This window comes from Giraffa tippelskirchi, chromosome 3, assembly GCF_054371585.1.
Source record: "Giraffa tippelskirchi isolate mGirTip1 chromosome 3, T2T-mGirTip1v1.2.pri, whole genome shotgun sequence".
In the NCBI taxonomy this organism is placed as follows: Eukaryota; Metazoa; Chordata; class Mammalia; order Artiodactyla; family Giraffidae; genus Giraffa; species Giraffa tippelskirchi.
The window spans coordinates 129,542,394-129,561,786 of NC_137277.1; the positions used below are offsets into that span (position 1 = coordinate 129,542,394).

At 41.8% G+C, this 19,393-nt stretch overlaps 1 protein-coding gene and 1 pseudogene across 4 annotated transcripts in view; both read right to left on the reverse strand.

Moving 5' to 3' along the window:
- The window catches only part of CCDC93 (CCC complex scaffolding subunit CCDC93), a 101,565-nt gene that overhangs the window by 46,078 nt on the left and 36,094 nt on the right, over positions 1–19,393 (reverse strand). For 2 of the 4 annotated variants that reach the window (XM_081575838.1, XM_081575836.1), the window contains 4 exons: positions 18,431–18,467; positions 15,828–15,920; positions 15,505–15,552; positions 14,549–14,635 (listed from right to left, as the gene is read on the reverse strand). In XM_081575838.1, the coding sequence (XP_081431964.1) occupies positions 14,549–14,635; positions 15,505–15,552; positions 15,828–15,920; positions 18,431–18,467 (265 nt within the window). Of the gene's footprint in view, positions 1–14,548; positions 14,636–15,504; positions 15,556–15,827; positions 15,921–18,430; positions 18,468–19,393 lie in introns of all 4 variants that reach the window. The other 2 variants (XM_081575837.1, XM_081575835.1) reach the window with 1 other exon arrangement.
- LOC145540758 (large ribosomal subunit protein eL42-like) lies at positions 7,872–8,241 on the reverse strand (annotated as a pseudogene).

Genomic DNA, 19,393 nt, shown 5'->3' on the forward strand with positions numbered 1-19,393 from the left:
TGAGTTCGAGCAAACTCCAGGAGATAGGGGAGGACAGAGGAACCTGGCGTGCTGCAGGCCATGGGGTCGCAGAGAGTGAGACATGACTCTTAAACAACCACAACAATGTACACATAAGCAGGTTAACTTCAATTGCATACTGTAAGTATAATGACAGAAGGAGGCAGAGGGTTATAAGCAAAGAGGCAACATGCTCTTTTGAAAATTAAATAGGAAAATAGTATAAAAAGTACCTGGAATGGAAATTGATAAAGATAGTGGAGCAGGAAGACATGGAATTTACCTCCTCCATGAATTGTCAAAAATATACTTATATATGGAACAGTTCTTACTGAAAACTAACTGGGAAGTGGAAGAAAGACTCCTATATAATCAAGGTCTATAAGAAAAATCCACATGTAATCAGGTAGGAGGGGTTCCTTGGTGGCTCAGGGGTAAAGAATCTGCCTGCCGATGCAGAAGATGCAGGTTTGATCCTTAGGTCAGGAAAATCCTCTGGAGAAGGAAATGGCAACCTACTCCAGTAATTCTCCAGGATTCTCCTAGAGAATCCCATGGACAGAGGAGCCTGGCAGGTTATACAGTCCATGAGGTCACAAAAGAGTTGGATACAACTTAGTGACTGAACAACAACAGCAAATCAGGTAGGAAGGAAAGAAAAGTGATCAGGTCAGGTCTCCTAGAAGGGAATGTAGAGGAAAAGGGACATCACGCAAGTGGAGCTCCACCCCAGGGAGTGAGCACTTCAAGCTCATGTTGGGTTCCCCATGGTCTGGGGTCCAGCACAGGGAAGACGAGCCCCCTGAGCTGACTGGAGGGCCAGTGGGACTAACAGGAGGGCCATGGGAAGCCTAGGCTGTGCTTGTGAGAAGCACATCCGCTTGCTCTCAGGGCAGGGTGGAGGGTGGACTGAGGACTGCTCCAGTGGCAGCCCGGTTTCCTACAACCGCCCTGGCATACGCCCCAGCCTCACTCATTTCATATCACAGCTCCATAAGGGGCTGAGGGTTGTCACGACTGAGGTGAGAGCCCAGGCACTGCTGGCACTCACTCAGGCAGCATGTCAGAAGCAGCCCCAATCCCTGACAGAACCCAGGCCCCACAGCCCGCACTCTGATCAAGACTGAGAGCCCATGCGGGTCCCCATCTGTCCTGTGACATGGCTCTATGACATGGCAGGGGAGGCAGAGGCTGGGGGCAGTGACTGGCCATGAGGGACAACAGAAGACTTGGACCCAAGGCTGTGTGAGTAGGGTGGGAGCAGCCACTGGTGGTGCTCGCACAGGTGGCACTCGGGAGGCAGCGCTGGCCTCTGTCTATGGCTGGCCCACCACAGCCTGCAACCTATCTTGAGCTGAGAGCCCACAGAGGCTCCTCTTGTTCCAGCACTGCTCCCCTGTCTGAGGCATGGGTTTCAGAGCCAAGAAAGGGGAAAACACACTTAAAGGGAACAGTTAGCTTTGAGTCAGCCCTTAGGGCTTCTGTTTCAGCAACTGGGGATCTGTCCCTGTTCCTGACACAACAGTAATGGGCACTGAGAAGACAGGAAGCTTTAGCTTACAACTGGCTCCAACTCAAGCCCCTCTATCTACAGCCCCACCCTCTGCCAAGGTGAGAGCTGCTAGCACACCTCTGAGGAAAGACGTGACTTGCTCTGATGTCAAATCCAGCTCTCCCACCAAAGGCAGTAGGCACATGCAGTCTGTACAGGGACACACACATAAAGACACCCTTCACGACTGCAATAGGTAACTGTTTTATGTAAATTCATAGAAGAAGAGAAACTTAAGTAAAACGAGAAGGCAGAGGAGCTGGTCTCAATTGAAAGAGCAAAAGAAATCCCTGGGAAAAAAATAAATACAAGTAAACAAATTACCAGATAAAGAATTCAAAGCATTAGTAATAAAAATGCTGACTGAATTATGGAAAAGAATAGATGAATACAGTGAAAATTTTAACCAGGAACTAGAAAATATAAAGAGAATGAGTCAGAAATGAAAAATATGATAACAAATGAAAAACACACCAGAAAGAATGAAAGCAGACTAAATGATAAGGAAGAACACAGAAGTGATCTGTAAGATAGAATTATGGAAATCACCCAGTTAGAACAGCAAAAAGAAAAAATCAAATATGAAAAAATGAGAGCAGTTTAAAAGATCTCTGAGATAACATCAGGGGTTACCAACATTCACATTATAGGGGCCTCAGTAGAAGAGAGAGAAAAGGGAGCTAAAAATATACTGATGAAATTATAGCTAAACATTCCCAAACCTGAAGAAGGAAAGATATCAAGGTACAGGAAGCACAGAGGGTCCCAAACAAGATGAACTCAATCAGACCCAGCCAAGACATAGCATAATTAAAATTGCAACAGTTAAAGCTAAAGAGAAAGTTTTAAAGGCAGCAAGAGAAAAACAGAGTCATATACAAGGGAACCTCCATAAGGCTATCTACTGATTTTTCTGCAGAAACTTTGCAGGATAGAGGGAGTGGTATTATATACTCAAAATGCTGAAAGAGAAAATCCTACAACCTAGGATATGCTACCCAGCAAGTTTATAATTTAGAACTGAAGCTGAAAGAGAGATAAAGAACTTATCAGACAAGCAAAAACGAAGAGTTCATCAATACCAAACCTATCCTAAAATGTTAAAGCGCCTTCTCTAGATGGAAACAAAGGCTATAACAAAAAGTAAGAATCCATAGAAAAGGAAAAATTCCACTAGGAAAGGCAAATACATAGTGAGGGCTGAGGATCATTCACTTAAATAAGCTAGGATGAAGGTTAAAAGACAAAAAACTGTAAAAGCAACTATGACTACAATCAATAGTGAAGGGATAGACCTGAAGATGTAAAATGTGACATCAAAACCACAAAATGTTGGGGAGGGGAGTAAAAAAATGTACATTCTTTAGAATGCGTCTGAACTTATATGCCTGTAAGTTTAAAACAAGTTAAGTTCAGTTCAGTCGCTTAGTCGTGTCCAACTCTGCAACCCTGTGAACTGCAGCACGCCAGGCCTCCCTGTCCATCACCAACTGCCCGAGTCTACCCAAACCTATGTCCATTGAGTCGGTGATGCCATCCAACCATCTCATCCTCTGTCGTCCCCTTCTCGTCCTGCCCTCAATCTTTCCCAGCATCAGGGTCTTTTCAAATGAGTCAGCTCTTCGCATCAGGTGGCCAAAGTATTGGAGTTTCAGCTTCAACATCAGTCCTTCCAATGAACATCCAGGACTGATCTCCTTTAGGATGGACTAGTTGGATCTCCTTGCTGTCCAAGAGACTCTCAAGAGTCTTCCCCAACACCACCATTCAAAAGCATCAATTCTTCAGTGCTCAGATTTCTTTATAGACAAGTAGATACAGTTAGAAGCCAAGGTATATGAACCCCACGGTAACCACAAATCAAAAGCTTGCAATAGATACACAAAACCTAGAAGGAAACACAAGCATACCACTAAAGAACAACAAAGGAAGAAATAAAAAAGAAGAAGTGAACAGAGAAGAACTATAAAGACAACAGGAAAACAAGTTATAAAATAGCTATGTATGTATAAAATAGATATGTATAAATACATACCTATCAATAATTACTTTGAATATCCATGGACTGGGGCTTCTGAGGTGGTACTAATGGCAAAGAACCCACCTCCCAATGCAGGAGACATATGAGACACTGGTTCGATCCCTGGGTTGGGAAGAATCCCAGGAGGAGGAACTGGCAACCCACTCCAGTATTCTTGCCTGGAGAATCCGGTGGACAGAGGAGCCTGGCAGGCAACAATCCACAGGGTCACACAGAGTTGGACATGACTAAAGTGACTTAGCATGCATGCACGCATCCATGGACTAAAGGTACCAATCAAAAGACATAGGGTAGATGACCGGATTAAAAAAAACCCAAAAAACAAGACTCATCTATATACTGTTTACAAGAGACTCACTTCACAGCTGGAGACATATACAGACTATAAACGTGAGGGGAGAAAAAGACATTTCATGCAAACAGAAATGACAAAAAAGTAGGTGTAACCATGCTCATACCAGACAAAATAGACTTTGAAACAAAGTCTCTGACAAAAGATGAAGAAGGGCACTGTATAATGATAATGGGATCAATACAAGAAGAGGATATATGTTAACAGATACACATCCAATATAGAAGCACCTAAATATATGAGGCAAATATTAACAGACACAAATGAAGAAACTAACAATAATACAATAGTAGTAGACTTTGGCACCCCACTTACATCAATGGACAGATCACCCAGAGAGAAAAATCAATAAGGTAACAGTGGTCTTAAATGATATAATCAACCAATTGGATGTAACAAGACACTCCATCCCAAAGCAGCAGAATACACATTCTTTTCAAGCATACATGTAACGCTCTCCAAGACAGATCACATGCTAGGCCACAGGTAAGTCTCCATTACCTTAAGAGGACAGAAATTGTACAAGCATTTTTTTTCCCCATTTATACCACAATGGTATAAAAGTAGAAATTAATTATAGAAAGAACAATAAGAACAGCACAAACATGTGAAGACTAAGCAACATGCTACTAAAAAACCAATGAGTTAATGATAAACTCAAAGGGAAAATCAGAAAATACCTACAGACAAAAGAAAATGGAAATACAACTTTTACTGCAGCAAAAGCAGTTCTAAGAGGGAAGTTTACAAGACACAAGAAAAACAGGACTTCTCCAAGAAACAAAAAAGTCTCAAATAAACAACCTAGCATGTAAAGGAATCAGAAAAAGAACAAAGTCCAAAGTCAGCAGAATGAAGGCAATTATAAAGATCAGAGAGGAAATAACATAGAGATCAAAAGAACAATGGGGGGAAAAAATCAATGAAACTAAAAGCAGTCTTTTTTTTCTTTAAAGATAATCTCAACTGAATACATTTAGCCAGGCTCATAAGGAAGAAAAACGAAAGAGGACTCAAATAAACAAAATAAGAAATTAAAGAGAAGAAATAACAAATGATGCCACAGATTAAAAAAAAAAAAAAAAAACCTCTGTAAACAAAGGTCAGGACCAGGTGGCTTCACTGGAGAATTCTACCAAACATACAAAGAACCTATACCTATCCTTCCTGAATTATTCCAAAAAATTCAAGGATAGATCACTCACAAATTCATTCTATTAAACCATCATTACTCTGCTATCAAAACCAGACAAAGACACTATCAAAAAAGAAAATTACAAGCCAGTATCTTTAATGAATGTAGATGCAAAAATCCTCAATGAAACATCAGGAAACTGAATTCAACAATATATACAAAGAACCATACATGGTGATCAAGTGGGATTTACTCTAAGATTTCAAGGATGATCCAACATTTGCAAATCAATCAATGTTAGAAACCACATTAACAAAAGGAAAGATGAAAATCACAGGATCATAGACACAGAAAAAGCACTTGACAAAATTTAACATTCATTCATGATAACAACTCTCAAAGTGGGTATAAAGGGAATATATATCAACACAATAAAGGCCAGTTATAACAAACCCACAGCTAACATCATACATAATGGGAAAAAGCTGAAAGCCTTTCCCCTAAAATCAGGAAGAAAACAAGAATGCCCACTCTTACTACTTCTATTTAACACTGTATTGAAATCCTAACCACAGCAATCAGACAAGAAAGAGAGAAAGAAAGGGGGAGGGAGAGGAAGGGATGGAGAGAGAGACAAAGACAGAGAAGGAAAGAAAGAAAGGGCATCAAATTGGAAGGGAAGATGTAAAATTGTTATTATTTTCAGATGACATTGTACTACACATAGAAAATCCTAAAGTCTCCAGCAAAAAACTATTAAAACTAGTAAGTGAATTCTGTAAGGTTTCAGAATACAAGATCAATATACAGAAATCTGTTGCATTTCTATATGCTAATAATGAATTATCACAAAGTTAAAAAAAATTCCATTTAAAACTGCATCCAAAAAAATTACCAAGGAATAAATTTAACCAAGGAGGTTAAAGACCTGAATGCTGAAAACTATAAAACACTGAAAATGGAAATTGAAGATTTAAATGGAAAGATATCCTGTGCTCTTGGATTGGAAGAATTAATATTATTAAAATGACCATATTACCCAAAGCAATCTACAGATTTAATGTAATCCCTTTCAAAATACCCATGACACTTCCACAGAACTAGAATGAATAATTCCAAAATTTATATGGAACCAGAAAATACCCCAAATTATCAAAACAATCTTGAGAAAAATGAACAAAGCTAGAGGTATCATGCTCCCCAACTTCAAATTATGCTACAAAGCTACAGAAGTTAAAACAGCATGCCACTGGTACAAAAACAGACACAAAGATCAATGCAACAGAACAGAAAGCCCAGAAATAAATCCACACATCTATGATCAATTAATCTACAACAAAAGAGGCAAGACTATACAATGGCTTTTAAAAGACCCTTCAACAAGTAGTTCTGGGAAAACTGGATAGGAACATGTAAAAAAATGAGATTAGAACATTTCTTAACACCACATGCAAAAATAAACTCAAAATGTATTAAAGACCTAAATGTAAGACCTGAAACCATAAAACTCCTAGAAAAGAACATTGGCAGAACACTCTTTAACATAAATCGTAGCAATATTCTTTTGGATCTGTCTCCTAAGGCAAAATAAATAAATACAAGTAAAAATAAACAAATGGGACCTAATTACACTTAAAACCTTTTGCACAGCAAAGGAAACTACTGACAAAATGAAAAGACAACTGTCGGAATGGGAGAAAATATTTACAAATGATATGATCAATAAGGGATTAGTGTTCATAATACATAGACAGCTCATACAACTCAATATTAAAAAACAACCCAATTAAAAAATGGGCAGAAGATCTGAACAGACATTTTTCCCAAAGAAGATGCACAGATGGCTAACAGGCCCATGAAACAATGTTCACTATCACTATTAGAGAAATGTAAATCAAAACCATAAAAAGCTATCACCTCACGTCTGTCAGAATGGCTATCATCAAAAAGCCTATAAATAACACCTATCAGTGAGGAAGTAGAGAAATGGGAACCCTTGTACACTACTGACGGGAATGTAAACTGGTGCAGCACCTATGGAAAACAGTATGGAGGCTCCCCAAAAGCCTAAAACTAGAACTACTATATAATCCAGCAATTCTACTTGTGGGTATATATCCCAAAAAACCATAAATGCTAATTCAAAAACGTACATGCACCTCAGTGTTCACAGCAGCATTACTTAACACAGTCAAGATGTGGAAGCAACCTGAATGTCCACCAACAGATGAATGAAAATGATGTCAGTGCATATACACATGCACACAAGGAATGTTACTCAGCCATAAAAAATAAAATTCTGCCATTTGCAACAACAGGGAGGGACATAGAGAGTATTATGCTTAATGAAAAAAGCCAGAGAGACAAATATTTTATGTCATCATTTATATGTAGAATCTACAAAATAAAACAAACTCACAGACATAGAAAACAAACTAGTGGTTACCAGTGGGGAGAGGGGTCGGGGGAGGCACAAGATAGGGGTATGGGATTAAGAGATACAAAGTATTAATACTATGTATAAAATAAGCAACAAGGATACACTGTATATCAAGGATACATTATAGCCATTATTTTGTAATAATATTAAAAAGAGAGCAGTCTATAAAAATATTGAATCACTATACTGTATACCTGAAAGTAATATAATATTGTAAATCAACTATATTTAATAAAGTGTTTTTAAAGTACCTGGCAATGAGATGGCACTTAGGGTAGATTCTTTTTTTTTTTTTAATTGATGGCACTTTTATTTCCCTTCCAAAAAAACCAATTGAAACTAAATGCAGTAAACGGTCTCAAATTTTTATTGTCTTCATAATAAAACAAAATATGAAGGTCAAAACTGGATCACATGGCCCTTTCTCTTCTTATTGCTTCCCAGCTCAAAATGCTTGCATCTTTTAATAGCCAGCATTCTCTTCGATCTGCAGTTGAGCTCAACGCATTCAAGCCTCAGTACAATCTTCTTTGTAGTTTTAGCCTTTTTTCTGGAAAATCGGCTTAGTCTGCCCACCATAGCCACTCTGCTTCCTGTCATAATGCCGCTTTCCCTGGGCATACAGAGAATCCTTGCCTTTCTTGTACTGTGTCACTTTGTGGGGCTGGTGCTTCCCACACTTCTTACAGAAAGTCCGGCGAGTTTTTGGAATGTTCACCATGTTTGCGAGAGCGATACTGGCACAGAAAAAAAGCAGGGTAGATTCTTCTGATTCCCCAACAGACCTGCGATCTACAAAATGTTTTCATATCCTGTCTCAGGGAGATGCTGACCAAGAAAGACTTAGTTGCACATGAGTCAAAATGGTGTACAGCTGGTTAACATGTGGCATTGAGTACGAGTTCCTTCCCGCCCTTGCCTGGCTCTGCTTCCTTCCCCTTCCTTCTGGGATAGTAGAGTGGAAGTACTTTGGGGACAGCCAAACCCTTAGTTTTCTGCAAATCATAGTACTAGATTCATCTTCCCTGTAACAGTGAGCATGTTAGACAGCAGTACCACAAGGCACAGTGATGCCTCAGCAAGCGCAGTCTGGGAACGGTGCATCTTCTGGAAACAAAGAGAGATGGAGCTCCCTGGTCGGACTCTGCCAACACTCATGAATTATGTACAGGGAACCTTCTTTGCATTCTGCTGCCCTGCTGCTTTACAGGAACCATATTAAATTGAGTTACAGATCTCAGGGACTTGCTTTGAAACACATGGATTAGGTACCACACTTTACTGTTGTAAGAACTGTTGAACTTTACCAGTGAAAGAGAAGCCTGCACATGTTTTTTACTTCATTTTTATTTTTCAGTGCCTGCTGACCCTCCAGTGACTTGCACCAAGCGGGCTGTTTGATTCATTTCTCAGGCACAAAATCATTTTCACACTTTCATCCTCCAAAAATTATTGTTCCTTTTATTCACTAAGCAAAAATTCATCCTGATCTCAACCCAATTCGGGTTTCTTTCAAGTGCCACCAAAAGGCTTTCCTCCTGAGCATTCTTCAATTCAGTCTTTACTTTCAAGCATTTCATTACTGAGGCCCTGAAGGTAGGGGCATGGATTTTTAGATGAACTGCCTTATTTCAGTCCAATTTACAGCAATAAGATTGAAGAGAAAAACAAACATACCATGGTGGACAACTCCGACAGAGCCCCACAGTCTCTGCAAATGTGGTGGGATGAATGTGACTGCATGCACATCAATATGTCACATTAAACTGTAACGTCAGTCCTGTGAGCAGGTGCTTCGCTTGCTGAAACAAGTGGTGATGTTGGAGAGGCACACCTGGCAAAGAACTGAGGGTAGCTTCTAGCTGACAGCCAGAACTGCTGACCTCAGCCCACAGGTGTCAAGGGACTGAATGCTGCCAATAACCATGTGAACTTGGAAGTGGGTCCTTCCCCAGTCAAGCCTCAGATGAGACTACTGCCCAGGTCAGCACCTTCACTAACTTTGTAAGAGTCTGAAACAAAGGACCCTGCTACACTGTGCCACACACAGAAACCATAAGATAATAAGCTATGTTATTTTAGGCCACTGTATTTGTGTAATACTGCTATGTAGCTGCTGCTGCTGCTGCTAAGTCACTTCAGTTGTGTCCAACTCTGTGTGACCCCATAGACGGCAGCCCACCAGGCTCCCCTGTCCCTGGGATTCTCCAGGCAAGAACACTGGAGTGGGTTGCCATCTCCTTCTCCAGTGCATGAAAGGGAAAAGTGAAAGTGAAGTTGCTCAGTCCTGTTCGACTCTTAGCGACCCCATGGACTACAGCCTACCAGGCTCCTCCGTCCACGGGATTTACCAGGCAAGGGTACGGGAGTGGGGTGCCATTGCCTTCTCCAGCTATGTAGCAACACATACTAAATTCATAGAGAAAGAGAAAAGCAACCCTTGACATCTGAGAGTAAACCTGGTACTCTCAGCAAGGCCCTGGTGTTGCTGGGAGATGGGCTGCATTCACACTAGGCTTTTGTGTTAAATATAAATAACTCCAGAGGACATCAACATCAGACACGGTCACAAGGATTGAGGAAAAAAACAGGACCAACCTGTAGTCATGTTTGTATATGGGCAAAAACATGAACACTGTTCAAATCCCCTAAATGATCAAACATCCCCCTATACTGGCTAATATGAGCTTCAACCTTGATTCTTTTCCCTTGGCTCATAGAGAAGATTTCTTTAGATACTCATTCACTGAATTATCCCTCCTTAATGCATCTGCTGCTGCTGCTAAGTCACTTCGGTCATGTTCGACTCTGTGCAACCCCACAGACGGCAGCCCACCAGGCTCCGCGGTCCCTGGGATTCTCCAGGCAAGAACACTGAAGTGGGTTGCCATTTCCTTCTCCAATGCATGAAAGTGAAAAGTGAAAGGGAAGTCGCTCAGTCATGTCCGACTCTTGGCAACCCCATGGACTGCAGCCTACCAGGCTCCTCTGTCCATGGGATTTACCAGGCAAGAGTACTGGAGTGGGTTGCCATTGCCTTTTCCGCCTTAATGCATCTAACACAGAGCAAAGCTCTACTTTCTCTAATCTTCCCCTAAATCACCTAAAAGAAGTCTGAATCCCATAAGTCTTTTCTCAGGCCTCCTTATTGAGATGCTGTATGATTCCCCACTGCTGTGTGGTCTCCTTCACTACAACCAGCAATAAACCCAACTTGTCTAACTATGGGTGTGTTCCCAGGTCTTTGACTAGAGCACACTGACAGCAGCAGACAAAGCAAATTAAGAAAAACAAAAAGCAAACATGATTTTATCATGGAATGTGCATAAAAACAGAAGCACAAACCAAGAAAGCAAGAAAATACAGAGCTTAAATTATGTCTAAAATACAAAAAGATAACAAAGTATCTCCAAATGAGTACAAAGAAATTATTTGATAAATGGTATTAAGGTAAGTGGATAGGAGCAGGAAAACTAGGATGGATCCAGATTTTGGACTAAATAAGAATGAACTCTATGTAGGTTAAAGGATTAAACATAATTAAGAAATTATGAGCTGAAATGTAATGAGTTACTTTATCAGATCAATGTAAAAAGAACACTGCCATTTTGAAACAAAAAGACTGATCAATTTGGGTACAAACGTCTTGCATGAAAAGAAAAGCAATACACAAATTAAAGAACAGCCTGAGAAATACGTGCATCACTGTGACAAAATATTTAAATCTAGAATAGAGACTTTAATCAAATTTACAAGGAAAATATCAGATACTTAAAAGATAAGTGAGTAAAGGCTGCAATAGATCAGGCAAATAAGCAGAAAACAGAGCAAACAAGAACATGCAATCATGTTCAAGCCACTCAGTGGTCCAAACAGGTGTTATTTTATCGCCACTAAGGCAGCAAGTTGGACAAATGAACAGAGGGGAAGACGCTCAGACCATGCTGGAAGCCCCTTCATGGAAGCAGTATTTTATATTGCTACAACTTATTTATAAAGCAACACAGAGGAGTCAGAACCCAATCATTAGACTCCTAGGAAATCTTTCCACAGAAACCATTTGTTCAGACTTTACAAGAGGATTATCTCCAATGGTAAACAAAAGTCTAACAATAGAGAAATGTTTAATGAATTGTGCTGGATTATCTAGTATTCACATAATTATGAAGACTAGAAACATGGCAAATATTTAGGACTTAATGTGACCCCCCTAAAAAAATGCAGATTATAGAAGTGTAAATAAAGGTTACCATTAGCTGCATGGCTATAACGTGCCAGGCACTGTTTTGGGTATTTTCATCACATTTCATTTAATCTTCACAATACCCTGCCACCCTGCCTGGAGAGTTACATTATTCTCATTTTATAGATGAAGATACTAAGGCAAAGAGATTAAATAAAGTGTCCAAGGTCACAGAGCTGGGAAGTTGAGGAAACAGACATGAACCAAGACAGGACTGCAATGCTGTATTTGTAACTACACTGTTTTACCTCTTTTACACACACACGTGATGGCTACAACTAGGTGCCACCATGGATATCTGGGGACAAATACTGGATTAAATATGCAAATATGAAATAACTCTGATATGGGAACAGGATTAAAATCAATTTAATTATAAAAACCCTCATATTTAATGACATATGATCTATCCATTGCAAACAACATAACCAAGCAATGAACTGGTGAACTTCAGTTTTCCATGAGAAGTTTTAACTATGTGTGTGTGTGTGTGTGCTCCGTCATATCTGACTCTTTGCAATCCCATGGACTGTAGCCTGACAGGCTTCTCTGTCCATGGAGTTTCCCAGGCAAGAACACTGGAGAGGGCTGCCATTTCCTACTCCAGGGGAATCTTTCTGATCCAGGGATTGAACCTGTGTTTCATGCACTGGCAGGTGGATTCTTCACCACTGAGCCACCAGGAAAGTCTTTTAATTATACACATCCTTGGAAAAAGACCTGTCCCAAACTACTTTTAATTTCATTCTTTCTTGGCAGAGCAGAACAAAGGGACAGAATACAGAATACAGCCATCAGATCACTGCACAAGGGTGGGGGGGTGGGGAAGCTCAGGGATACAGAGACCCAGCAGGAAGCATGGAATTGCTGAGCTGATGGGGAAGACAAGTTAGCTTCAAGACTACCAGGCAAGAACAGGTGTACTAAGGAGGCCTATTTGCTTCCCCTTTTATAATAATCTAAGCTTCTATCAACTTACAATGGGCAGGTATAAAGATAAAAATCAGAGTCCCCGTAGAAGAGCAGTGAGTGCCCCACATGTTTTTCTTTCTGTAAAACCTGAATCAATCATACTATGTGGCAACCTAAGGGCAGGTATAGCTGACCCCCTTGCCATCCAGGTGTGTGTGTGCTGATAGCAGAGAAAGACACTTCTTCTCAGGGCAGTGAATTAATCAGTCTTTTCCACAACTATGCCTTCAAGTCTTGTGATTCTACTGGTACTTTCAGGATGACCTAAATCCTTGGTCAAATGTCAGATGACACTCTAACCACTGTCACCTTTTCTAGGTGGTAAATTAAAATAGAGGATACTTTGGATTCTATTAGGCTTCCCTGATAGCTTAGTTGGTAAAGAATCTGCCTGCAATGAAGAGACCCTGGTTTGATTCCTGGGTCAGGAAGATCCCCTGGAGAAGGGACAGGCTACCCACTCCAGTATTCTTGTGCTTCCCTTATGGCTCAGCTGGTAAAGAATCCACATGCAATGCAGAAGACCTGGGTTCGATCCCTGGGTTGGGAAGATCCCCTGGAGAAAAGAAAGGCTACCCCCTCCAGTGTTCTGGCCTGGAGAATTCCATGGACTGTATCGTCCATAGGGTCGCAAAGAGTCGGACACAACTGAGCGATTTTCACTTTCTTTCACTTTGGATTCTAATATGAAAGTTGGATCAGAAAACCTACGTTAAGAAACACTGATTTAGGGGGTGGGGAAAACAAGAGAACCCCATCCCTAGACATTCTATACTGTTTTTTTCTTAAGTTGGCTTATGAGTTTTTATTTCAACTTTATTTTGATTTCTGGAAGCGTGCTCATCAACAAAGGTTTGGTTTCCATCCTTCACCATACTACTGACCCCCTTTGCCCATTTCACCCTCCCTCTGCCCCCTTCCCCTCTGCTAAACACTATTCTGTACCATTTCACTCAGTATTGCTCAGAAAGCCCCTCACTTTGTGTGAGATGACCACTATCATGCTTAGAGCCGACTGTAACACCCAGATTACAGGTGACACCCGCTGTCCAACTACATCATCCGTGCGATCTCTTCAGAAGACTACCACACAGAGGGTCAGGGCAGAGCTCATTTGTTGTCAAGGCTTCTGAGACGGGGAAAGTGAATGTGGATGCTTGAACAGACATCAACGTTTTAGGGGGGCAGAGGGAGCAGGGCTGGGGAAGGGAGGATGTGAAACAAGGCCCTGTAAATCTGATTTTACCGATACTACATCTTGGCCAGACCAGAATCAGTTATGTGCAAAATGATTAATCACTGTCTCCCTGAAATATTCAAGGTCCTGCTGCCTATTCTTAGGGTGGAAAAAAAATCTAATGCTGAAATATGACTTTCAGGCTTTTGTTCATTCTATACCCTTTTAATAAAGCAGGACACAAAATTTTGCCTTGGGCTTGGCTGAGTTATGGGGTTTATCTCCTAAGTGGCAAAGCTTCATTCCTCAGCCCCATCCACCAAACCGTGCCCAAGTTATAGGAAGCCTGCTAGAGAAGGGAAAATGTGGGTGCTGTCCCTAAGGCATCCATCTATCAGATGCAATAATTGCTCCGAGAGACAGGTTTTCTCTTTATATTTATAGAAAAATAGTCACTGCAGAAGAAAATGAATTTAGCTAACGGGCAAATGTGGATGGCGCTGCATGGCGGATATTCTGACAAACGTGGCTGATGAATTATAACCTGCCTCCATCACTGCTGGGAGGGGTAGGGAAGCAGAAGGACAAATTCTTGGGCATTATTGAGGCAATGGCTCCAGCTGGGTCCCCACCTACCTTCTCCGCATACTCAGACACAATCTGCTTGATCTCAGCAGAGCACAGGCCCACGATCTGGCCCACGGAGCTTGCGGTCAGCCGGCTCTGCAATCACAAGGGAGGGTGTGCTCTCAAGGCCATGCACTGGCTTTCACACATTGCAAACCCTGAGCACAACTATAGCAAAACAGATTAACATTCCTGGGGGGAAAGTAATTTGTCTTTTCCTCACATGTTCATCAATAAGGAAGGGAGAAAACAAGTCTCAGGACAAAGGTTACCTCATCTCACCCCCTCCTGAATCACTTAGCAAGCTCTGTTAAGATTCTCCTCGGACCCTGGGTATCTCTAGAAAATCATTCTTCACCATTTACACCCCATCCCATGGTTTTTGTTGCTGAGGATCACTAAAAAGAGCCTAAAGGGAACTTGGCAGGCATAGGACTCAGAGGAAGAAAGTGGAAATGGGAGAGGAAAAGGGATCTCAGAATTCCTGAACTATCTCCTGACTGTCACAGGTCTTTCCTGCCCTAAAGAGAGATTCTCTTTCAAAGCACCTAGATAAACTTTCAGGACAGGTCATGAGCTCTGAGAAGAGGGAATATAAATTCGGTGCCCTACCATCTACCCAGATGGTATAGGAAAGAAACAGGAGACAGGGGCTCCTATGGCCTGAATGCCACATGTGGTTGTGGACAAGCAGGGCTGAACCACAGCTCTCCTGCACGGGTCCTGTGATGCCATCCAGCTGGGACATCCTGTCTTCACAAAGGTCCTTCAGGTCTCCCTCCTAGAGGTTCCCGTCAATGGCAATACCGTGCATATATAAAAAGTTCCCCAAAGAAAGATCCCAGGAAACAAGAAGCAGAGTGCTAAAAAGAGAGGGCTCTGAAGGTGGACTCTTGGAAGAGGGCCCTCCACGGCAGAGCAGGTTGGTTCCAAGTCTCCCACCCTCACAGCCACGCCCGCCTCACCTCCTCATGTGCCATGGCGGTCATCTTGGTCATCAGGGATTGAATACGCTGCTAAAAGAGGAATGGGGAGAAGTAGCAGTGAGCAGGTCTGCCCACAACAGGCTTAAGTCGGGTATTTAAACAGGGCTTTTCAGTGGAATCCAAGGGCTGTTTTACCCAATCTCATTTTATGGTGAGTCTCATGAGAGGTGATGGAAGGAGACTGAAAAGAGTATGAAAAAACAGCCAAAATAGCTGGCCATTCTGGAAAACTGGAGATGAAAGTGAAATTTATCCCCAAAAGATTTATGCAGAAACCCTAGAGGGCCACACGGACCACTCACCTCTTCAGCAGCTTGAAGCTCATCCTCCTCGTGAGCATCAGCTTTTTCTGCAGTCAACAGACCTGTTGGAAGTGCCGTTTTCTTGTCCTCAGCCTGGAAAGGAAGATGTAAAAACTGCAGCTGAGCACTATAGGTAGAGACAGTAGAGAAAGGGTAACACTGCAAAGAGCCATAAGTCTGTGAAAGAAACCACACACATCTGGACAAATGACCCAGTCCCTGGGAAAGGATGCAAAATCCAGAGACCTTAGCCTTCACTCCAACCACATGCCAAGCAGGAGTCTTGGACCTTGCTCAATGCCTGCCTCCATCTCTGAACTACTTGCTGATTAAATTCCTATCAGGCCATACACCTTTGCCAGACTTATCCATGCACTGTGATTGGGTCTTCCCCTACTTTAATTTCTTTAAGACTAGATCACTGCTTTTTTTTCAGCTGAGGTGCATTAGTGGATATGAAAGCAATTTAACAGGTATGACTGGCATCTAAATAGAAATAACAGAACATATCATAGTCCATTACAGGGAGTAAAGAGTACTGCTTTGTGAAACTCGTTTTAGGGGTTGTGTGTGTGTGTGTGTCTACTAAACCATGATGAAAATAACTCCTACTACCAAGAGCTGTCAACAAAGTTTGAAAATCGCTAGTTTAAAGGATAAGACTCTAACGTGCTTGTCCTGATGCTCAAGCTCCATGCTACAAACCCAGCTCAGGCTCAAAATGTACCGCACCACACTCAGGACACCTGGAATCATGGCTGCTCCCCAAGCCTGTGCTGTGAGTCTAGAGTTCTTGGTTTTAGCTCCATCTTTGCCATTCACAAGCTGTTGACCTCAGATTTACCTTCTCTGGATATTAGGGTCTCTTGGGGTTGAATGAGAGGACTGGCCTCAGATATCCCTCTGAGACCATCCCAATTCTGGGATGTGCTTCTATAACAAGCATACGACTGGCTCCAGGGGCTGGCCTGAGCACCTGTGTATATCTGCAGGGGATAAGACTTCCAGTTCAAATGTGCCATCTGACATGAGAATGATAAGGCAAGGCCAGTGTGAATGATATTTCATGGACATCTCATAATTTTTCCAAGCATAATCAAATTGCCTTATTTCAGAATACTGTCATATACACAGACATTCTTTTCAGACCTAAAATTGTATATTACACATACGTATAAAATTCTTATATACAATACAGTTACCCCATTACACTGTAATCCAGAAAAGCCTTGCTTTGGAGGAAATGGCTGTTCGGTTGAGTGAAAACACAAATGTGGAAATGAGAAAACCAAAAAAGATGTCATAATCAATGCATAAATGATTATTAATGATAATAATGGTGATGACAGTTTACACTTAGTAAGTGTGCACTATGAGTTGGATTATTCTACATCTTTTACATTTTAATCTTCACAACAGTGTTGTGAGATAGTACAACTTCTGTTCCCATTTTACAGATGCCATAAACTGAGGCACACAGTTAAGTGTGCTGACTGAAATCACACAGGGAAGGGGAGGAACCAGCATTTGAAACCAGTCGGTCTGGCTTTAGAACATAGGACTGAGACAACGACCACAGGAAGCAGAGGGAGGCTAGAGTCAGGGAAGGCTTCCAGGAAGCACTGGGCAGTGGGGTCTAGACAGAGGAGGCGTGGCAAGAGAATGGTACGAGGAGTGGTGTCTCATTCAAGAAAATCTAGGGGTCAGGTAGGGAATGAGAAAACAGGTTTACTAGATCTCGAGCTGTGGACTCTTTAAGATGTCTTTAAGAGGTCACCAGCCACTTTAGTTAGCACGTTATTATTGAAAAGGCAGTAGGTACGAGCACAGGCTTTGATGTCACACAGATCTGGGTTCAGACTCTTTTTATGGCACTTTAGGAGCTGTGTGATCTTGGACAAATCACTGAGCCTCTCTGAACCTCAGCTTTTTGATCTGAAAAACAGGAATAAGTATCTTCCTCACAGAGTTGTTTAGAGGAGTAAGTGAAAAACTATATGTAGAGCCCTGATCAAAGGGCCTGGACACAGGAAACGGTAGCACTATAAGATTTATATGCCTGCCCTGCTGCTGGCAATTAAGAATCATTAATAAACACATACACACAAAAAATATATGAATGAGAGAAAACTTTGAGACTTATGAAGTTATAAAACTCCATCTTGACTTCCTGTTTTTTCCACTCCAGGCTTAGTACATAGCCAGCCTGTAATGTACACCGCGCTCTCTCTCACTGCCAGCAGGCTGTTCACACTCGACTAGGGTGTCTCTCATCAGATGAGGATGCTCAGGCCCCCGTTTTAGAGTTATTAAAGCCCACATGTTTGACCCTGGGGCCATAACTTTCAACCACCCTTCACTTCCAGTCCCATGATGAGGAGTTGTCGCAGTTCCCCAGCCTGCAGAGGCAGCAGATTGGGAACGCCAGGAGGGAGATGCAGGGGTCGAAAGCAGCTGGTACACCCCTGCTGACCGGGGTTGCTCAAGGACCAGAGCCCTGTTGTCCCATCCCTTTTGGGAGCCTGTCAGTGTCAGACAGAGGCAAAGTAGAGGGGTACTTCCATATCTCAAATGTGCTCTTCCATTAGCCAAGCATTTCTTACCTTCTCTGTTTTGCTCTGGCGGCTAAATCCATATCTCCTGTAAGCCACAAAAGAGAAGAGCTCAATTATTACTCCAAAAAAAAAAAAAAAGTTGATCAAATGAATTTTAGTTGCATTTTTATATGAACAGCACCAAAGAGAATTTTGGCTATTTGGTGACTGGAGAACATGTTTCAAGTGCCGAAACCACAAACATATTCCACTGTTTTTGAATAATGGGCCCAGCATTCAATTTGCCACATAAATACTATCGATATAAATGGGAACTCTCCATGCAAAGCACAGCACTCTCTTAAAGTGTGATTATTACTGTTTGAATCGGGAACTGTACCGATCCATAGTTTAAGCTAGAAGCCTTAAAAATATCTGTATATGTGAATGTGTTTGCTCAAGCTTAACATGCTCTCTAATGACTACTTTCATAACCTAACATCCAGCCCATTTTTTATTCTCAAACACAACCCAAGCACAATGCCAAAAATGTTGTGTGCTCACTTCACGCAAGTTTAAATTCAAAGACACTCACAAATGCACTTTAAACTAGCTTATTTTCAGGTTTTAATTAATATCCATTTTTTTAAAAAGCAATACAAAAAGCATTCGACCTGAAACAAAAACCATAATGCAAAACACCCAAACTCACTTACCTTTAAATGGTTTATAAGGAAATAAAATCACACATAACCATTTAAGAAAAACAAATTAAGGGACCCTGCTCTGCCCTCACTCACAGCTCATCCCACTTGCTGGGTTGTGTGCTGGCTTCTACCCTTGTCTCAAGCCTCCACTTCCACTCTCCCTCCCAATCCCTTATTCAACCTCCTACTAGCCTTATATGCATCTGGCCAGACAGGGAACAGAAGCCCTCCTGGTGGACACTGTCACTAGGGCCTCCTTTCCATGGACCCACCTAACAACCACTGAGCCTCACCCCAGCAGCTCACCTTCCCTGCTCCTGGGCAT